The sequence below is a fragment of the Papaver somniferum genome, unplaced genomic scaffold (assembly GCF_003573695.1).
Source record: "Papaver somniferum cultivar HN1 unplaced genomic scaffold, ASM357369v1 unplaced-scaffold_133, whole genome shotgun sequence".
Taxonomy (NCBI): Eukaryota; Viridiplantae; Streptophyta; class Magnoliopsida; order Ranunculales; family Papaveraceae; genus Papaver; species Papaver somniferum.
This window is the reverse complement of record NW_020622492.1, coordinates 14,360,751-14,384,177: the sequence shown is the minus strand read 5'-3', so window position 1 is coordinate 14,384,177 and position 23,427 is coordinate 14,360,751. Positions and strand designations below refer to the sequence as shown.

At 38.9% G+C, this 23,427-nt stretch overlaps 1 protein-coding gene across 1 annotated transcript; it reads left to right on the top strand.

The window, feature by feature from the left end:
• The first annotated feature begins 13,078 nt into the window (after positions 1–13,078).
• LOC113333679 (probable voltage-gated potassium channel subunit beta) lies at positions 13,079–16,807 on the top strand. The gene is made up of 4 exons (XM_026580103.1): positions 13,079–13,780; positions 14,637–14,780; positions 16,073–16,237; positions 16,388–16,807. Exons 1-4 carry the CDS (start codon positions 13,190–13,192, stop codon positions 16,499–16,501), a joined length of 1,014 nt encoding a protein of 337 aa, XP_026435888.1. The 5' UTR covers positions 13,079–13,189; the 3' UTR covers positions 16,502–16,807.
• Positions 16,808–23,427: the final 6,620 nt, after the last annotated feature.

Here is a 23,427-nt window from a genome sequence, read left to right as displayed (position 1 = left end):
CTTCGAGGTTTAAACCTGTGGGAATGTCTGTGTGAATATAGAGTATGAGAACTATCATATTCAATTGCTGGATATAAAATGAATCAGGGCTTTGCAGGGAACTGGGGTAATCAGTTTTGACTAGGTCAACGAAGACTTGACCTATTTTTTAGTTGTTGCGAAAACTTAGCAACGGCGAAAATATGTTGCTAAATTTGAACCAGAACAACTATATCCTGTTCTACTAAGATATATCCCGGAATGACTCTAAAATTAGCAACAGAGTACCAACAGCTAATTTCTGTTTCTATATTTTAATTTCGCAACATCTTGTCCCTGTTGCCACTGCCGTTGCTGACCAAAATTAGCAACAAATCCAGAGCTGATGCTAAAAACTGCGACAGGGTGTGTATCAACGGCAAAACTCTGCCCAATCAGCAACATATCTCAACTGCTGCTAAACGTTGGTGTAGTGTACACATACATTTTCCAATAAATAATCGAGACATCAAACATGTTACAAACTGGGGATGCTCACCAGGGTATTGGTCTGGCGGTTTACAGCGTGTGGCGTGCAATGCGCCCATTACGAGAAAGTGTCAGGAAAGGACGGACGGTTAATAGCAGTAAGAGAGTAGTGGGTCTAAGGCTGACCAGTCTTCCCTCATGATGGAAACGTGATGGTCACTACTTTTTCAACAACCCCACTTCTCTACTACTTAACTGTCTCCACTTCCTACGAGATCAGGGTGCGCTCAATCATGACTTGTATAAATAGGTTTTCAACCTATTTCGACAAAGAACAACAAGTGTTATCAACACAAGTATCCAGAAACCATATTCTGATACAAGTCATAAAACAACCACACCTTCATAATTCAACATTCTGACCTCAACACTTTCTTCGCTTCCCTCCCTAAGATCAACCCTTCTCCTTCATTTTGTGATCGAAGCAAGACTGGAACGACCATTTCTTGGTTTAGGCCAAGATTTTACAGATTGATCTCTCGAATCTAAAGTACTCCCGAGCAGTGCATTTGTTTAGGGTTTAGATTCGTTTCTCGGCGGCACATCCAACTTTACCATTTCTAGCAGAATCAGTTTTTAACCCAAAATGACTGGCGACCACGGTGGGAGATTAATCTCTCGGTTGCGAAGTTAATTTCTCGATTTTCATTTCAATCTTCCCAATTTCAAGATGGTGGATCTTAGGTATGGATCAGCAACAAATCCCGATGTTACCGGCGCTGACAACACCCCTAGCGTCAACATTCCTGCCGGTGAGACCAATGTACCGCCTACCATCACGATCAACGCATCTCGTGGCACTACATCCTCTACCACCAACACCAGCGGCGCAGGAAACATTCCCTCCGACGTGACACCTCCTACCGCCAGAGCCAGAGCCGCTGCTGCCATTTCCAATGTTTCTTCGAGCGTAACACCCCCAATTGTTACCAGAGCTACTGCCACTCCTCCATCAGGACGAGAGGTTGGATGAGCCAGAGGAAGCCAACCCCCTATTACCATTGTTGATTTTATGGAAAGACAAGAAGTTCTCGCTAAGGCTCAGACAGACATGGAGAAAACTCATAAAGAGGTACTTACTTTCCTCAAGACACTAATGAAGGGCTACCACAAGAACCACGTCAACCCCAAATGGAGCCAATAAGGAGTAATTTTAATACTCCTGGCGCAGGCACCTCAGCAGGGCGCTCCTTTATAGATGAAGAGGTTCGTTTTACTCCTGAATCATTGGAAAGAAATCAGCCATCCAATTTCATCACGCGTGAGGATATGGAACGACTTCTCCAAATCGAAGCAAAAAAAACCCGGTAGACCTTCACCAGCATCAACCTCCTTATCCTCCCGACGTGGAAAGAGTTCCTCTCCCGAGAAGATACTCTTCTCCTGAATTTTTCCTTTATGATGGTACTGGTAACGCTCGTGAAGACATCTCTCGTTTTCTGGAATCCTTAGGAGAGAATGAATACAATCATGTCCTCCGCCTGAAAGAATTTTCAAAGCCACTTACCGGAAGAGCGTACACCTGGTACAAAAACATTGCACCAAACAACATATCCAACTGGTGTGAGATGGTTACCGCTTTCTACAAGAAATATTTCTTCGTGTCTGAGCAAATCACCTTTTAAAACTTGGGAAGAATGTTTCAATGAAACAATGAGCATCCAAATGATTGTGTCAAGAGATTCAAGATTCAGTCACTGGACTGTCATGATCCAAAATGTGACTGAACAACAATTGGTGGAGTCATGCATTAACGGTATGGTTCCCATCTATTGCGCTTTACTAGAGAACCCGTGTTTCCATACATTCTCTAAACTTCATGAAGATGCTAAGCGGTCGGCTACAATGGCACCAACACTATTGGAAAGAACCAGACCATCCAGGAGTGAAGATGCACGTGAGACTCGAGGAAACAGGCGTCTCATTAGCAAGCAATATAATACCGGTTCCTCTGTAAGCATAGTAGGTGAAGGAGGAAATATGAGAGCTCCAGCACAGAAAAATAACCCAAACGTGCGGCACCAGTGCATCAGACAGCTCCACTCCGGAAGGCCGCGGCTAAGACCCCTACACAACAACAAGAAACTGGAGATGCTGCTCCAAACTTCCCATTTCCAATTGAGGAAGTAATTGAACTCCTGGAGCGTGGATTCAAGATGATGCCATCAGTAGATGGTGGATTTTCGACAAGGGTTAAAATCGTAAAACCATAATTATACATGTTCCTGATCCGGAAATCATATGAGTATTGAGTCTCGTGTCTCTCGTTGAAGCATGAAAGATCATGCCAAAAAATCTCTGACTGAGAAGGCTGTCTCTCAGAGTATATGTAGATGTGTAGTCTCCCAGCTGAGGCAACGACACATCTCATGAATACTGAGGAATATCAGTAATTATTTTTATATAGAATCGAAAGATTGGACGACTCCTAGACAGCGTGCCTGCTAGTATAGAGCGACAACGTCTTCAGGATACAACAAGGTTTTCCCTGACTATATAAAGGAATTATGAAGTTTCAACAAGCTCATGTTTCTCAATTCTCACATAATTAATGCTCCTAGACAGCATGCATGCTAGTATAGAGCCGTCAGTTAATTATCTATAATCGATAACTGAATATTCAACAATATTCTATGATTCTTAGTAATATTTCATTACTTCAATTTGTGGTTCTTCCCAGAAGAATTCCATAGGTTAGTGATAAATATTTAACGTGCGGACATCTTTGTAGCTATCGAGTATGCCCTGACCAAAATGGTGTTAGTGTACTCAGCAATAATGCACGAACGAACACCTGAATACGCAAACGAGCATTCCAAAACATGAAGGAACGATGAACCTATACAAAGTAGGAAGAAAATAATAAATAATAAAATATTAATCAAGGCGCTGGGGACTGGGCCCACCGACTGGCCGGTCATGCTGTGGCCAGTCCCACGTCCAATTTTATATTTTATCATATTTTTATTATTTTCCCTGACCTCATGAAAATCCCTTCATTTGAGCAAATCTCCTTCGTCTCAAGGAAACTGCCCAGTCTCATGGTGTTTCCTCGTATCAAAAAAATAATAAAATTTAGGAAAGGTGTCGCGGGACCAGGTCTATTAGCCGGACGGTCATGGCCGGTCCCACACCTCATGACTCCTTATTATTTATTATTTCCCTCATCACATGAAAATTCTCTGATTTCATGATATTTCCCTCAATTCATGAAATATTATAAATTAGGGAGAAAATGCACGGGACCCAGGCTTTCGGCCGGCCATGTTCTAGCCATGGCCGGTCCCACACGCCCATGTCTTATTATTTTAATATTATTTGTTTCCTCATCCCATGGAAACTCTTTCACTTCAAGGAAATTCCCTACTTTCAGCAAACTCCTTGGATTCATGAAATTTTACTCAAGTTCATGAAAAATAATATAAAATTAGGGAAACCCGTGGGACCGGGCCATTGCCGGCCGGTCACGCCCTAACCGGTGCCACACGTCCCTTATTTTATTATTATTATTATTTTTTATGATTCCTCATCTCATGGAAACTCCTTAATTTCAACAAATTCCTTGGTTTCAACAAACTTTCTGATTTTTATGATATTTCCCAAAAATCATGAAAATATTATAAATTAGGAAAAAATGCCTTGGGACCGGCTCCTTGGCAGGCCGGCCGTGCCTTGGCCTAGACGGTCTCATACCTCATGATTCCTTCATTATTTTATAATTTTATTCCTTCATCTCATGAAGTTTCACGGTTTCAGCAAAATCCCTGATTTCTTCATATTTTCTCAAAATGTTGCTCAAACGCACACCGGAAAATATCGAAACTCTCAGGACTGAGACACAGACATTATGGTGACGCGGTCATGTCTCAACTATTAATATTTTCTCAGATGAGCAACATTTGCTCAGTCCATGAATATTGGTTCAACTATCAATATTTGCTCAGATGAGCAACATTTGCTCAGTCCATGAATATTGGTTCGATTATCAATATTCAATAAGTCATCATATGAGCAATACTTGCTCAGTCCGTGAATACTGACTATTAATGTTCAACAGTTTATCAAACGAGCAACATTTGCTCGTACGAGCAATATTTGCTCACCTTAACAATCAACGTAATTATATCTTCGTCTCAACAGACATGTTCAATTCATGAGTCTCAGAATATTTGCAAATTATGTTCAACTCAACAATAAAATGACTCATCGTCTCATAAAGTCAACAACTGACTAGATAAATACACGTCTGCCTTGCAGACTCCACATTCACGAGACATCAATCGTGTCACATGGGGGGATATTAACTAGGGTTTTGGTATGACGGTCTACGACACGTGTCTTCATACACACGATGAGAAACTGGTTTCAACACGATTTTCACTTCCCCACTCTTTGACTCCTGCAACTGTCACACTTCATGGGATCATGGTGTTTTCAGTTCAGCAATATATAAGTCTCTGAATCCTGATTGAAAAGACAAGAATTTCTCGACAAGTTCATACAAACAATCTTTCGTCTATACGAACTCATCGCCTGAGCAATCACTCTCAACTGAGTAAATTCAATCATTCAGAACCTTCTTACGCAGAATAAACAACACACCTACAATCTCGATCACCATTGATCTCACACATTTCTCAGCTTCCCTCCTACAGATCGACCCATCCTCTCTTGTGACCAAATTGACTCTGGAACGACCATTGTCTTGGTTTAGGCCGGAGTCCTACATATTGATATCTCTAACTTAAAGCACTCCCTTCTTGCAGTGAATCTGTATGAGGTTTAGCATTTGCTCGGTTCAAGGAGTATCCTCCGCACGGTCATCTCCTCAATTCTGTAAAAATCAGCAAATTTTTTTTCCCCATCTACACCATCAAACTACCTCCTGTCAGGCGTCCATCAACTGAGGAAGAAAGGGCAAACCCCAGATATTGCCGTTACCATAGGTTTGTCAATCATCCGACCGATGAATGCAACAAATTGAAGCGCACTTTCAAAGAAAAATTGGATGCGGGAGAACTTCAACTAGGCATTGAAGGAGTTCACAGAGACCCTCTTCCAGTCAGAAGCTGCATGCTTTCTGGGGACTCTGCTCACAAGACCGTGCAATCTATGATGGAGCGTGTATGTGAGATTCTCTATTTCTCCAAGGCGTAACGTCAAGACATATTTACATCCCTCAATTGTGTTGTGTCAGGCAAGCAGATGTTTTCAGTCGGAGAAACCGCTCCCAAAGTCCAACCTCTCTTAGAAGGTACAGCTGGTAAATGCAACTGGGGACTCCTACCACTTCCCACCTGAAGGGTGTTGAGTTCGACAACATACTGATTGATGCGGCCTCTGACTTCAACATCGTCGCTGCAGGGATCTTAAAGAAAGAAGTTGTCCACTTCCCGACTATAATCAAAAACTCAGAAGGAGAATAAAAAAATTCTTATGGGTATATTAATCTCGAAATCAAGGTGGGAGATGCTCTAACGCATGCCAAATTTCATATTTTTAAAGAGTGCCCAAATTATGATATGGTTCTGGGGCGATCATGAGTGCATAACAACAAAGCAAATCTAGGAGTATGTCCCTTGCCGGTGTCTATACCCGAAAGGATTTCCAACAAGCCATCCAACCATGAAGATTATCTGCTACCATATCAACAACTTTCCAATGTGACCCAACTGCATGGAGAGAGCTCGACGACATTTGTTCGCAGATTCCGAACCCAGGTAAGTCTCATTGAACAACCCTTTTTGTAACCAGTCACTCCTTCCTTCGTCAAAGCATGGGGACTCGATCCGATTATCAACCCAGCTGTTACTAGGAGATGTGAATGGGATGTTGTTCCTTTCAAATATTTTATCAAGCTGTCTCGGTCAAAAATGATGAGTCTAAGAGCCAAGTTACTGAATAACGCCCAAACCCATTCCAAGTTGGAGATATGGTTGTAAGGATTGCTCTGCTCAACCTCCACCCGATTCCGCAGAAGGAAAAGATGAGCCATACTTAGTGGCAGAAGTTATCTTAGGAGGTTACTGCAATCTCATCAATGCTGACAAACTAGAAGGCGTGGTAATGCACTCACGATGGCTAAATCCTTTCAATACCTAAGATGTCGCGCTACCCTTTTCCTCCAGCGTTCTCTTTACTATTTCCTATAGAAATTCCCTTTTTCATTCAATATTTGTAATTCCTCCAAAATGATTCCACTGCTTGCATTCATAATTAGGGTTCCAATTTATCAGTTGATCGAAGCATCATTCTTTCTTTTAATTTTTTTTTTACTCCTGAAATCATCTCAAGGCAAGGTCTCGAGTAAACCCGAACCCTTACAAAATCATTACCCATTAACTCGAAACCAGAAAAAAATCAAACCATGAAAGAGACATTTTATATCTTTCAAATACCGAAGAGGGGAATATGTAAACGAAAAGAAGAACGAGGTATTCAAAGCAAAATAAATCTTCAAGCAGCAGCACATTCTCCCTAGAGCGAGTATCTTTTGCATCCCAAAAAACAACATGCTTTAGCGATGACACGGTCCGTCAACCACCACCTCTCTTTGCTTGATGAGATCCTGGAAGAAGTTTCGTTGTCTGCAAAAAAAAATTCTGGTTTTGGAAATCCCTTCACGGAATCAGCGAATCTAAAGTTAGCACATCTTGATGCTCCCAGATGGCAACTACCTTTTCGGAAATATGTTGCACATTACATGTGCAAACAATCAGAGATAAAGCTTCCTCACCTAACAAATACGTCTCTTGTATTTCTTGTTTATGGAGGTACAACACATGTGATACACAAAGGGAATATCAAATGGGAAGTTACATGTTCGTGGACGAATCCTCAGTTGTCATTGTTGCTTCCCTTACTCCGAGTTGTTATGATTAGGGTTACATATAATAAATATAATCATGGAAGCGATATCTATTCACATGAAAGAAAAGCACAACACCACTTATGTGTCGTCTTCCCATTGGCCACATCACCTCAATAAAATGGGGAGATTCTATTGTAACCGTACCGAAGAGTGCTACATCTAGAGTTTCAAGATACAGCAATCTTTCTAAGAATTTGGATTTCTTGTCGGAAGGTTTCATTCACTCATCCAACTAGAAACATAAAATTATGAAAGCAACACGAATAAAGAACTATTATTTGATAAAGTCCAGGCTCCCGTCACATAAACAAAGACCACTGAATACCAAAAAGCGTCTGCAAGCTACGAAAAGATGTTCATCTATGAAAGGAACTAACAAAGTGGGAAATCTAATTATCAGCATTAACACAGGTATCAACAGTGCCTTCACTGGATTCCTCATTGGAAGCTGCTTCAACATCTTTTTCACAAGGCGCTCCCATATCCTTTCCAGAAGCCTCCTCAACCTCCCTTTCAGAAGCTTCTTCGGCATCTTTCTTAGCAGCTGCTTCAACATTCTCTCCAGGAGTTGCTTCAACATATTCCTTGGAAGCTGCACCAATATTCACTTCGGAGTCCGCTTCAACATATTCTCTATATGCCGCTCCAACAGCCTTTTGAGGATGTCCCGGTTCGTCCACGACATAGTCGGGAATTATGACGCAGTTATGAATAGGGTAATCATGTTTATCTTTACTTGGAGGCCGCTTATGCAAAATTCTTCGTCGCTTTAGACGAGTCGCGAATCTTTCAGCTCTGTAACTCGTTGGATGGGATGCTTCATCGCGCCTCCACTTTTATTCCATGCTAACCGAAGCCAGGAAATCTTGAACACGCTCTCGAATGATACGCAAATGTGCGAGAGGCATACCCTGTATGGCATGACCAGCTTCACGAAACATAGGATTTATTTTAACTAACACCTCCTCGAATGCTGTAACCCTGGGCTTGTCGACTTCAAAACATTTCTTTGAAGAGTTAGAAGAATAATCATCACCAGGAGTTCTCATCATATACTTCAGAAAAGTGTTATGGTTATATCAACAACCGACGTGGTAAAAAAAAACTATAAGAGAATACGAAGCAATACTTAGAACGAAGAAGAGCGCAACTCTGTGATGATCGTTATGAAAAGAAAGGCTCAAGTGCTCCCTTTTATACTCCGCAAATCGGTAAGATCCAGGAAAGGAAAGGACTCTCTAGCTGCCGTGTATAAAGGCTTTAGATGTGGGATATCAATCTATTAGATGCTTACATATGGGGACAATTGATATATGTTAGGAGGACGATCATTGCGTGCTTTGATACTTTATTTAACGTGTATTTCTCCAAGACCGAGCCAGTCTTTATCCTGGTAACATCTGTCTACTTTGCCTCGTAAGTTTTACCTTTATTTCTCACCATCTAGTGCTTACCCCGCAATAGTGTCACTATTACGTACTAAGCAGGGGACTTAATATTGATGGTGGTTTTTAGTTCAGGGCTAAAATTGTGAAACCTTGTATTTAATATGTCGTTATTCTGCAAAGAAACAGAGCCATTTTAAAAAACTGACGAGAGCTTAAGCCTCTATACTCACATATGTATTGAGCAATCCAATATACTTGTATATAAAATTTATCCAGAATGGAGCATGTAGCAACAATCCCAAATATTCTATAAATTTTATTAAACTCCCGCTTACATTATTCACTAATGTACAGCCTGTCGAGTATTTTCATATGCTATGTTCCCCAGCTGAACTCTTAATTAATATTGGCATGACATGACAATTACTGATTCACTCGCAGCGGAGTAGCATGAATTTCCCGAAGTGTCAGTATTAAGATCTGCATGAAAATACTCAGGAACACGCAAGTTGCACCACTCTCTGATAAAGAGGTTTCTTATGCCAACTCACGGATAATTTATCGAAAAGTGTTTAATTTTGTGTCGGCTCACGAAATTCAACTTTCTAACCTAATTTTACCTATTTGCAAAAATTAGGTTTTTTGCGCTCTACGCGATATTTCGAACCCTATTGGTCGAAACTAATCCTAGGAACGCTAGGAAATTGATCCAACATGGAACTAGTAGGAGCAAATCCTACCAAAAATTGGAAATAAGAAAAAGAGGGAACCGTGACTGACTAGGGCCATGGCGGAAAGAGATCGGTCGCGCCCCTTGGCCGGTCAAATTTCCCCAACTCGAACTCCCCTTGTCGCCGCTCCTTTTCATATTTTGTTGGCCATTGGCTCTTCTTTCCTACCGACCAATTAGATCACTCCAAAAGCGCCACACGCACTTTTAAATAAAGTTGGAAATTGGTTGGTCGACGCATCTAATCCTTAAAAAATATAAACAGGCTTCCCATGTCAGTCTTAAAACGATCACGACCTTACGTTTTGGCCGGTTGATTTATCAAGTTTATCCACCTCCTAACATGGTCGGACTAGCACCATCATGCACACTGTTGGAATCACTAATGCTTCGACCAATCAGAGTCCTTCCAACTCGTAAGCGGAGCCACTAGACGATTGCCCAAAGTGGGTTGACCATGCGAGTTACAAAACCCTAATTTATGTTAACAACAGTATATTGCTGCTGCAAAACGATCTTGGCCGCCCAACTTCGCCAGCCGGATTGACCGACCTAGATCCAATCTTAATCAACGGGAAAGGTGCGGATACTCTCACCAACGGCCCAGCTATTGTGATGGACGATCAGACAGCTCCCAGTACGCGACTAACATTAAAAACCGTTAGCCAAAAGTAGGTCGACCACACGGCTATTAAACCATAAATTGAATTAACTACAGTATGTAACTGCCGCAAAATCATCTCGACCGTCCAACTTCGCTAGCCGAATCAACCGGTCTAGATCTAATTTTAGGGGACCAATGAGATGTCTCCGTATTCACCCACCACCTCTCTTCCATAAGGAACAATCGGCCAAGCCGCGACCTGCCTATATTGCTCCTAAACGATCGCCCAAAAGTGGCTAGTCGAGCTGCTAATAGGAATTTTAATAAATTCAGCAGCAGCCGTTAAGTGTCGCAAATCATCTCGGCCGTCTAACTTCACTAGCCGAATTGACCGGCCTAGATCGAATCTTAGGCGACCAATAAGATTTATCCTTGGTCGCCAGCCGTCACTCTCTTATAAGGACCAATCGGCCTACCTTTGGCGCACATGAACGACTCCTAGCAGCTTTTCGAAAATGGCAGGTCATGCTCATTTTAAGATATTAGACCCCGCGACTAACTTAAACAAACCTTACACAACGATGTTTCACGAGCATCGATTATTTTAAGTTGCTTGCTTAAAAAGCGATATTTTATATCGATTGCAATTGATATTTTATAAATAATGATTTCACCAATTATTTAATTATTCAACCATGAAACATTACATGTTATTTCCTATGGCAAGTTTCACAACTTGGCTTGTAGCATATGACTACCCGCCGCTTAGCTTGCGCGTGATTGGTTAAAGTAGTTAGGTCTTACAGACAAGACCCACTCAACAACTTGCTACACATAAATTTTCCTATAAAACAATCGATACATCAAACATGTCACAAACTGGGGGATGCTCACCGGGGTATTGATATGGCGGTTTACAGCGTGCGGCGTGCAACGCGTCTATTACGAGAAAGTGTCAGGAAAGGGCGGACGGTTAATAGCAGTAAGAGAGTAGTGGGTGTAAGGCTGACCAGTATTACCTCATGATGGAAACGTGATGGTCACTACTTTTTACACAACCCCACTTCTCCACTACTTAACTGTCTCCACTTCCTACGAGATCAGGGTGCACTCAACCATGACTTGTATAGACAGGTTTTCAACCAAGTGTTACCAATACAAGTAGCCAGAAACCACATTCTGATACAAGTTATAAAACAACCACACCTTCATCATTCAACATTCTTATCTCAACACCTTCTTTGCTTCCCTCCCTAAGATCAACCCTTCTCCTTTATTTTTTGACCGAAGCAATATTAGAACGACCATTTCTTGGTTTAGGCCAGGATTGTACAGATTGATCTCTCGAATATAAAGTACTCCCGAGCAGTGTATTTGTTTAGGGTTTAGATTCGTTTCTCGGCGACACACCCAAATTTACCATTTCCAGCAGAATCAGTTTTTACCCTCAATAATCTCCACCAAAACCCTAAACTCAATGCAATGTGCTCAAAGGATAAACCTAACTTTACTTTGGAAGAAGACTTATCTCTTTGTAAAATTTTTGTACTATGTTATCCTAAGAGGGGAGAAGAACGAAGGAAATGTGGTTTATCCAGTCAATCGTATTGGAGTAAGATTTTTGAAATTTTTTACAACCGCGACAGGTTTAAATTATATCTTCGATTTTCAGATATACGCAAAAAATTGAAAGAATACATGGCTTTACTTCGTATGTGCAAGCAACTTCGACTTAGAGGTGAGACTGATGAAGAAGTCGTAGCTCAAGTTAAGAAGGAATTAAGAAAATAGAAAGGTTATAATTTCAAATTCGAAGCTCAATTTGCCACCATCAAAGACTTCTTGATACATCGAAAGGGATGCTATTAAGACCAACTTTGTAATAAGGATATATTAAGTATGTAATGGGTTTTATTGTGGTCTAATAATGAAACTATTACTGCTTTTCAATCGTAGTATGTATACACATATGTTGAAACTCCAAATTTCTCAAATTACAGAATCCTTTACGGATGGGAACATTTCCTTTTAAACATGTTAACCCAGCCGTAATACAGACTCAGGTGATTCTGGGCAAATAACGAGCAGAAGTTCTTCACTTCCCATCCGTTATTAGTATTTACGGCTGGGAGTTCCTCAGTTTCCAACTGTACTAACCTATTTACGGCTGGTTCGACAGATTTTTCCAGCCGTAACAGGTAAAAAACTCAGATTTTGCTCTGATTTGTAACAGATTTGAATCGATAAAATTGCTATTGGGAGTTGATTATATGGTTTTCCGAGTATTGTGACGAAGGGTTTCATCACTTTGCTTCAAAGTTTTTCAAAAAAATTTCACCAACATTTTTCTTTCTTCAAAATTAGGGAAACTCAAGTTTTAATTTCCAAAAAAATTAACCATTTGATTAATCTAATCCGTTCACTTTTAATAATTAGCACTAATCAAATTGAGGGTAGATTAGGTATTACATACAATATCAGGATAAGAGGTAGTGTGGATTACCATTTCATGACCCTCTATAGCCCAAAAAAGCCCAGCCGTTTAAAGAACATGATTCAACAGGCAGCTCAGCAAATAAAGTCTTCTCCTCGGTGTATCTCCCTTGTAGCGCGTTTGGATACACATCCAGAAATAACTTTTTGACTTCTAGAATCAAAAAGCAAAAAATCAGTTTGGGTGTAGAATTTCAGAATGACTTCCAGAAACAGAAAAGTCGACTTTTTGTGAAGCAAAAAATCTGGACTTCTAACTTCTGTTTCTTAAGAACCATTTCTGACTTCTGTTTCTGCATCCAAACATGCTATTAGTCACTGGTATGCCTTTGCATGAGCCTTTTAGGTTCCTGTGCCATGATAGATAGTCCTGTGGAGCTCTGACTTGTCAAATAAATACTACTACTTAATAGATAGTCATGTGGAGTAGTAAATATATTTAACTTTAAAAATATAAAAATATAAAACATTCCTACTTCATTCATTTAAGCCTTTACTTCGCTTACGCAGTACTGAAAAGTCCCATTTTACCTCCCTGTATCAAACAAGGCAATAGGCAAACAAAACATACTTTCAGTTTTCAAGATCTAAAGATAATGGATACGAAAGATATCAAAAACAAGATGCAATACAAGAATTTGGGTAGATCTGGATTAAAAGTAAGCCAACTATCCTACGGAGCATGGGTGAGTTTTGGAAATCAATTAGATGTTAAAGAGGCAAAAACATTACTACAGTGTTGTAAAGATCATGGTGTTAATTTCTTTGATAATGCTGAAGTTTATGCAAATGGTAGAGCTGAAGAAATCATGGGTCAAGCTATTAGAGAATTAGGATGGAAGAGATCAGATATTGTTATATCTACAAAAATATTTTGGGGTGGACCTGGTCCAAATGATAAAGGATTATCTAGAAAGCATATTATTGAAGGAACTAAAGCTTCATTAAAAAGATTAGATATGGAATATGTTGATATTTTGTATTGTCATAGACCTGATGTTTCAACACCTATTGAAGAAACAGTTAGAGCTATGAATTATGTTATTGATCATGGTTGGGCTTTTTACTGGGGTACTAGTGAATGGTCTGCTCAGCAAATTACCGAAGCTTGGGCTGTTGCTGAAAAATTAGATCTCGTTGGTCCTGTTGTTGAACAGCCTGAGTATAATCTTCTCTCTAGACACAAGGTCAGACTTTTTATTTTTCATTTATGAAATGCATTTTTTCTAATTTGTTTTTCTACAAGATTTAAATGATTTTTGTGATGTGGGTTTAGTCTTTATCGGATGGATCTGATAAGATGAATTGTTTTTATCATTTTAAAAACACCTTCTGATAGGGAAGTACTGTAGTTGTTAGCCAAGTACGTACTTCTGATATTTTATTTTTGCGTTTGGTGTTTTACTTTATTATAAGAATGATCTACTTCTGTCTATTAATAGCATGGGTATAATCAGGTGTGTTTAGGGAGAAATCCCTTATAACTCTGTAGAGTAAGGTTGATATAGGTTCTCTTACGTTGCCATAAAATTTGGTGAAATGGGGAGTATGTTTCTGGGTTGGGACAATGAAGATGTCTTCAAATAGGTAAACATTAGGAGTCATTTCACGAACCGATGAAAATGTTCAAACATCTGAGTCTCTTGCATAAATTAGAAGTTGTGCAGCAGCTATGAAAAGGTTATCTAATTGCATATCCTAATTTTTATTGTTGTCCTACTTCAACAATACGGAGGACAAAAGATCTCTAAAAAGTAATTGCCACTTTGGGGTCTATTCAAGAACCCTGTGTATTTGTATATTTGGCAGATAGATCCGATTGATGTGTTTGCGCTTATTTGGGACAGTAGCTAACGGATGCGAGAGACACACAGATACTCAAAATCAATAAATAATTATTCCTTGAGTTGAACTTGTCGCATCAGTTGGATCTAGTTTTGATCTACTTAATTCGAAAGTCTTAAAGGAGAGGGCTTTGTCTATATGTAAAGTGCTTTAAGCTATATATGTTTCCCCATTGTCTGATGTTATTTGTTGATCCAGGTCGAATCAGAGTATCTACCGCTTTACACCAACTATGGTATAGGTCTTACCACATGGAGTCCACTTGCATCTGGAGTTCTTACCGGGAAGTACAATAATAAAAATATTCCATCAGACAGTAGGTTTGCTCTAGAGAATTACAAGGTAAAAGGCTTTGCTGGGGTTCTCCGAGTATCAATTTATGTTTTCCGGAGCACTTCCTATAAAAAAAAGTTCTTCTTATTGTTACCCTTTTCAACTGGTTAAGTTTGTCTTGCTTAGCCGCAAATATTGATTTCTACTATCTCTTTGACAAGCTTATCTGTAATCTTTTACCTTGGCTTCCATCATTTGAGGGTTCATGCCCATCACTTTTGTTGCCAGCTCTGTCACAGATAGTGACAAAGCAATTGATCTTATCTTCTGAATGTAGGGTCATTTGTTCTGTAACTTCTGTTTCAATTAGCCATAACTATTTGTACCTACAAGAATATTAGTGCTGGTTTGCCCAGGAATGTGTTACTGATTTGGATATTTAGTTGTAGGATTCATTTTAAATGCTAATGTGTTTTAAGATATGGAACGATGAATTTTTTTTTCTCTTGTATCTGACCCTAGCTGTCCACAATAGAAGGGTGTCCAAGCATCAATAACTAAGGGTTGGTATTTCAAGAATCGGTACCAAAATAGCCAGAAAATTCGTAGTGGAGCACAAAGACACGCATTTAAGTATTTGTATGATGGGGACTTCCTAATGTCATAAGAGTATATTTATATAGTGAAGTAGGTATACAAGATATCAATGAAACAAAATTACGTCCCAGTAAGTCACTATTACCATTTGATGTGCTACAAGTCCAACATTCAGTTTTAACAATGCACGGCCTGCTGTACCATCATTGTTTATCTATATTGAGATCTATCTTTAAGTTCTGCAAAGACAATGAAGTACAGTATTCATGTTTGGGATGTATTATATATGATCCATCATAACCAAGATCAAGAGCCTATCTGTCTCAATAAATACATCAGAGAAGTTTCGGTAAAGAAAACTGGGCTTTGTGATAGTACTTGGTCCAGATGAATCACATTGTGTTTATGTTAGAATAGTCGGTTGGTTAGCGGTTTTACTTACTATTAACCTCAGCCCATGTCATAATTTTTATCATTTTCTCTGATGCATCACGCCCATCACTTTATGTGACTCTTCCATCAAATTAGTAGCATAACCTTTGATAACCAAAGGCCTTACACTTTGAGCTACATACCACTGATGTTGTACATCACCTAAGTGAAGGAATGGGTGAAATCAGAATGATTAGTTTATTGCAGTTGTTATTTTGAGTCATTGAGCATCTACCTTTGTGTTGTTATTTACCCTGTTTTAAGCTTCTTTTTTTTCTTAATATAAATGTGGCGAGTACAACATATCTTGACTGCATTTTCATTCTCTGCAGAACCTTGCAAGCAGGTCACTGGTTGATGACGTGCTGAAAAAAGTTGCTGCTTTGGAACCAATTGCAAAGGAGCTTAATGTGCCTTTATCTCAACTTGCAATTGCTTGGTGTGCATCAAATCCTAATGTTTCGTCCGTTATAACTGGTGCTACGAAGGAGGCTCAAGTAAGTTTTACCTGCATTACCGAGTCGGACCTTATTACCGGTGACTAGTGTTTCTCGGGAATGTATGGAACATTGGAATATATCTTTGTTTCTTTGGTATTATGAATGATTCCTACTTTTGTGATGCCATGATGCTGTCGCACTGTGCAGATTGTAGAAAACATGAAAGCTGTTGATCTCATTCCAAGACTTACACCTGAAATTTTGGAGAGGATTGAAACAGTTGTCCTGAGCAAGCCAAAGCGTCCTGAATCTTACAGGTAAAAAAGGACCACGAAAGAAAACCCACAAAAGCCAGGGGCTTCTTCCTCGGCATGCGGTGTCAGTTGGATACAGGTTGGTGACAATCTAGTCTGAAGATTGGTGAAATATATGAGTACCAGTTCAGAATCTTTTTTTTTTGAACGTTTTTCCTTCTTTTCCTTTTGTTCCCCAACTACATTGTAAAATGCGTGAAGGGATGCAACTGATTCATTTCTTGGACTTGTGGATTTAATGTGGTGTTTGTATGAAGGATGATGATTTTTATGCAATATGGGAGACATTGTACTCTTAGATTTGTACCCTTTACTGTCTTCTTAAGTCATATGAGGTGTCTCAAAATGATCCGCATTTATTTTCCCAGGAATTTCGGGTAACATTATGTTTGAAATTCCAGCCAAATAATAAGAATGTGGATCCTTAATTTGAAGCTTGAGCACTCGGCGTTTTGAGGAAAACTAGATTAGTGATCCTGCTATGCACTGGGCATATTTCTCTTCTCACAACTTTTTCTTTTGCCAAATATGGCATGTAACCCGTGCTATGCGCAAAGTTGCACTAAACCTTGATTGGGGACTCTATGCAGCGCAACCCCATAAAGTTGCACTAAACCTTGATTGGGGACTCTATGGAGCGCAACCCCATAAAGTTGCACTAAACCTTGATTGGGGACTCCACACTAAACCTTGATTGGGGACTCCATGATGCCATATGCCGTCTTGTCGCGATGCATTAAACCTTGACCTGGTGCGGCGGGCCACACGATGCAGTAAACCTTGATTTGGGGTGAATTCCAGTAAGCTAATGGCACTCCATGATGTCATCTCTAAAATCATTCAACCAGCCCTTTTTACAAACACCCTATTTGCGGTTTGACTTGTTGATTGAGAAGAGCTTGTTGGTACTCTTCCCAATCAAAGTGGGTTAGCACAATAGTTACTGTTGCTAAGCTTTGTACGGTGAAATTTGAACCATGGGCAAAATGGTAGTTCTATACATGAGGGGCACAAACGGTTATTCAAAAGATCCCTCAATATTCACGACAAAAATGGAGTTCAAAAAATGGGCTTAGCACATAAGGAATATTTCGAAGATAAGATGCAACTCTCGTCGCCAAAAGACAAAGTTCGACCTTGACTTCAGCCCTCGTCGCCAAAAGACGAAGCTCGGTCTTGCCCTAAGCCCTTGCTGTTAAAAGACCAAGTCCATCTCCTGATTACAGCCCTCGGTGCCTAAAAGTGAAGTTCTGTCCTGACTACAACCCTCGTCACCAAAAGACAAGCTTACCCCTGACTTCATCCCTTGCTACGAAAAGGCGAAGTTCAACCTTAATTTAAGCCTTGATCGTTAAAAAAAAAGTTAGGCCCTAACCTCAGTCATGGTAGCCAAAAGACAAGCTCAGCTTTAGCTTCATCCTTCGTTTCAGAAAGATCCAATTTAACCCTTATGGATCAAAATTTAATTTTCACGAGAGAAAACTCAGCCTTTGGTCAACAAGGCACCTATAACCAGGAATTCTAGCATACGTCCCGGTGAGACATGCTGGTCATGATGCCACAATGCCTAGCATACGTCCCTACGAGACACGCTGGTCGTGTAGGTTCTAAGAACTCATCAAACTTCCACGGATGACTCATGAGCATGAGCAGAGACTTAATGTCTCCGTTAAAGTACGATAGTCGCCCTAAAATGACGAGGGTACCCAAGTACACCACAATCACCGTGTATAAACCTCTTTAAGCAACAATCACTAAAGGGATATTTCAACACGGTGTCCACTTGGAACAGGGTTAGTCCGAAACGGATTAACAATGTGAGAAATCAAATCCAAGTGGCGAATCACAATACACCTTGTGTGATCTTCTATGGATACAAGATCGAGATTATACAACAACAAGATGTTCACTTGATAATAGTTACGGTACAAGACCGAAACACTATAAGATCAATATCAAGTTCCTAGTTAACGTACAAGTGTATTTACTTTAATTATAATATAAACACAATTATAATGAGAAAATAAAGTAAAGCACACACCAGAATTTTGTTAACGAGGAAAACTACAATCTTGTAGAAAAATCCCGGGACCTAGTCCAGTTTTTAATACTCAATGAATTAAGATACAAAAAGTAAACCTGAAACTTTGTGTAGACGAGACCAAGCAATATAAATTCATAGTTACTCAGCTTCAACAGTATTCTTGTTTTGATAACTTCTAGCAGAACCGAAGTTCTCAATAGACGTTCAATACTAGATATCATAGCAGAACAAACGTTCTCTTTAGAACTAGATCTAGTAGATCTTCTTAATGGTTCACAATAACTTCTGATACCAATCTTTCAACTGGTAAGACAAGATTCTTTGGATCGTATTCCAAACAGTAAAGTATCAAAACTGTTCGGTAACCAAACTCACTTTCTAATAACAATATCGAAATATATGATAAAAGCACAGTTACAGATCTTCTATTTTTAAGATCCGTTACCAGATCCGAAGCTCCTAGGTTATGACATCAAATAAGACAATGATTAACAAAATAATCAATCTTGATTACAAGGTTTATGATAAAATCACAAACAACTTGTTGATCTCAAAAGACTTATGTTTATCGAAAATAAACAACCTTTTGATCCCGGAAAATCAAGTCACAAAAAGTCACACCAAGATCAAAATACAAGAATAAAGTCTTCAAATCTTCAAAGTCTTCAATCTTCAATATAATCTTCAAAGTAACAACATGCAAAAAGAAACTTGTTTCCTTATTGATTTGTCGCATATAATGGAGTCTGTTAACATTAGCAAACCAATGAATCTATCTTACAGATCTAGAATAACGTAGATACGTAAAAACTTTAAATATTTGATATAGTATGAGTGTCCTTATATCAGCGGTAAAGTACGATAGTCGCCCTAAAATGACGAGGGTACCCAAGTACACCACAATCACCGTGTATAAACCTCTTTAAGCAACAATCACTAAAGGAATATTTCAACACGGTGTCCACTTGGAACAGGGTTAGCCTGGAACGGATTAACAATGTGAGAAATCAAAGCCAAGTGGCGAATCACAATACACCTTGTGTGATCTTCTATGGATACAAGATCGAGACTATACAACAACAAGATGTTCACTTGATAATAGTTACGGTACAAGACCGATACACTATAAGATCAATATCAAGTGCATAGTTAACATACAAGTGTATTTAATTTAATTATAATATAAATAAAATTATAATGAGAAAATAAAGTAAAGCACACACCAGAATTTTGTTAACGAGGAAAACTACAATCTTGTAGAAAAACTCGGGGACCTAGTCCAGTTTTGAATACTCAATGAATTAAGATACAAAAAGTAAACCTGAAACTTTGTGTAGACGAGACCAAGCAATATAAATTCATAGTTACTCAGCTTCAACAATATTCTTGTTTTGATAACTTCTAGCAGAACCGAAGTTCTCAGTAGACGTTCAATACTAGATATCATAGCAGAACAAACGTTCTCTTTAGGACTAGATCTAGTAGATTTTCTTAATGGTTCACAATAACTTCTGCTACCAATCTTTCAAATGGTAAGACAAGATTCTTTGGATCGTATTCCAAACAGTAAAGTATCAAAATTGTTCGGTAACCAAACTCACTTTCTAATCACAATATCGAAATATATGATAAAAACACAGTTACAGATCTTCTATTTTTAAGATCCGTTACCAGATTCGAAGCTCCTAGGTTATGAGATCAAACAAGACAACGATTAACAAAATAATCAATCTTGATTACAAGGTTTATGATAAAATCACAAACAACTTGTTGATCTCAAAAGGCTTATGTTTATCGAAAATAAACAACCTTTTAATCCCGGAAAATCAAGTCCAGAAAGTCACACCAAGATCAAAATACAAGAATAAAGTCTTCAAATCTTCAAAGTCTTCAATCTTCAATATAATCTTCAAAGTAACAACATGCAAAAAGAAGCTTGATTCCTTATTAATTTGTCGCACATAATGGAGTCTGTTAACAATGTCAGATCAATGAATCTATCTTACAGATCTAGAATAATGTAGATACGTAAAAACTTTAAGTCTTTGATCTAGCATGAGTGTCCGTATGTCATAAGAGAAGGAACATGGAATAAACAAACTAGGTGCAATCAAATATTCAACAACCGGTAGTCAATCAAATCAATAATCGAAAACTAAAATAACAATGCAATTATCTAGTTTCCCACCAACGGTACTCGTAGAGCTTATTGATCCCACATAAGTCTTTAAATGAGCGGTCGTAAAAGATTTCGCCTAATTAGGGTATTTTCCTCTCCGGATAGACAGCTCCAGTAGAAACAAAAAAAAATGAAATTTTCTTAGCTCTTAGAATCAAGTTTGTAATTTGTACAAACTTCTCTATTTATAGATCAAGGTAGTTTGAATATCAAGTAATTACCAAAATCCGAAAATTCTCAAAGATATGTAATAAATACATATTTTCGATATTGTGAATTTTACAACTAATATCCAACTATTATTATTGAAATCTCTCTTGTGTTGACAATCAAATATTAGCTAGCATGTAATATACTTTCCAGAATACAAAACAAAGTTTGGACAAGTTAGGCAAGACAAAAAGAGGTTTAGATTTTTTAGGGAGAAGATAAATCAATGGTTGTGGTTTGTTCAACATAAATATTACTAGTATTTTATTAATTGGTGTTTCACTAATTTCTCACAATGAATGATCTATTAAATTTTTTCATTATAAAGCTCACAATAAATGATCTATTAATCATTTCATTATAAATATTTCTTAGTTAATTTAACAAATATTGTGTGTATTTCTATTAATAAATAATTTGATAAAAATAAGAATAATATCAATAGATATTAGTGACGGTAGTGGGTGGTGGAAGCGGTGGCGGTTCTTAGAAAGTAGTGGAGACATAAAATTTAATGGTGGTCAGGGGCGGAGCCAATCCCAATTGTAATTCCTCTTGGTCTTTTTTTTTTATCATAAAATGGGCTACTAAGTCCATTTTGCATCCGTATCCAACTTGCCAAGAATTTTTGTTCCCCTTTCCTCAAAATCTTTGCTTTGTCCCTTGTGGTGGTGGTGGAAGAAGAAGTGGTGGTGGTGCTGATGAATAAGGAAGGAAATATTAGTTCTGTATCGGTATAACACGGATAACATTGTATTGTGAAAGATGTGATTGGTTATTTTTAGCATGATTTATAAATGCAGGTACCATATATTTCAGGAATAACATCAAATCATATATGATAAAATGTTCATGACCGTTGGATCACTCTAATGGTACACATGCTATCTTTAGTATCAGATCGTATAAATCATGGTTTTTAATGTGAGAATAAAATTGATTGTACTACAAAAAGAACATGACACATAAACAAACATAATAAAATAAATTAATTTACGACCTAATTTTGTTCAATCTATACCTTTGTTGATGGTGGTTTTGAGTTCATGGCTAAAATTGTGAAACCCTGTATTTAATGTGTCGCCGTTCTGCAAGGAAGATGAGCCTCTTAAGAGTGATGAGTTCCCAAGACTCCTTACTTATTTATTGAGCAATTCAGTATATTTATATGAAATCTACCCAGAATGGTGCATGTAGCAACAACCCCAAATATTCTGTAGATCTTATCTCTCGCCTACATTATCCATTAATGTATGGCTTATTGAGTACTTTTTCTATGCTATGTTCCCCTGCTGAACCCTTAATATTGGTATGACATGACAACTAATGTTCACTCGTAGCTGAGTAGCATGAATTTCCCGGAGTATCAAGTTTAAGGTCTGCATGAAAGAACTCAACCCGAGGACGCGCCAACTGCTCTCTAAGAATAAAATTAAGAATTTTGTGTCCACACAGAATTTACCAAATGTGACCAATTTTGCGACAGCTCGCAATATTCAAATTTTAACCTAATTAATTTGCAAAAATTAGGCTTCTTGCGTCTTGCGCAATATCTTGAATCCTATTGGTCGACACCAAACATAGGTAAGCTAGGAAATTGATCCGTCATGGACTAATAGGAGCAAAACCCTACCAAAGTAGAAAAACAAGAAATAAATAGGAACCGCGGCAAGTAAAATCAACAACAAAGGGAGGCGTGGCCACACTACTTGGCTGGCCGATCTGCTCCAGCGGCGCCACCCGTGGCCGATCGGACACATTCCATGTGGCCGCTGGACGACCCCTCTCCCATTAACCAATCAAATTGATTTAAATGCGCCACACACTTTTAAATAAAGATGGAAGTTGGCTGGTCGACACGCCTAAATTCCTTAAGAAATTTAATATAGACTGCCCTGACATTCTTAAAATGATCACGGCCATGCGTTTTGTCCACTCGATTTATCAAGCTTAGATGTTCCCTAACGCGATCGTACAAGCATCATCATACACACCGGCGGCCCCTACTAATGCCTTGGATGATCAAATTCTTCCAACTCGTAACCAGAGCCACCAAACGCTTACCCAAAGTAGGTTGGACGCGCGAGTTATAAAGCCATAAATTATGTTAGCAGCAGCATATTGCTACCGCAAAACGATCTTGGATCAATCTCAATCAGCGGGCAAGGTGCAGATACGCTCCCCAGCGGCCCAACTATTGTGCTGGCCAGACGAACAGCTCCCAACGCAGCGCCAACACCAAAGACGTTGGCCACATAGATTTTATTAAAACCTAAATTAAATCAACGACAACCATTAATTGCCGCAAATCATCTCGTCCGCCCAACTTCGCTAGATGAATTGGCCAGCCTAACTCCTATTTTAGGTAGCCAACAAGATGTGTCCATAATCAACGACCACTCCCCTTCTATAAGTCGCGATCGGCCAAGCCACGGCCTACCCATATGGCTCCCAAAAGATCGTCCAAAAGGGGCTGGTCGAGCCGCTTAAATGAATTTTA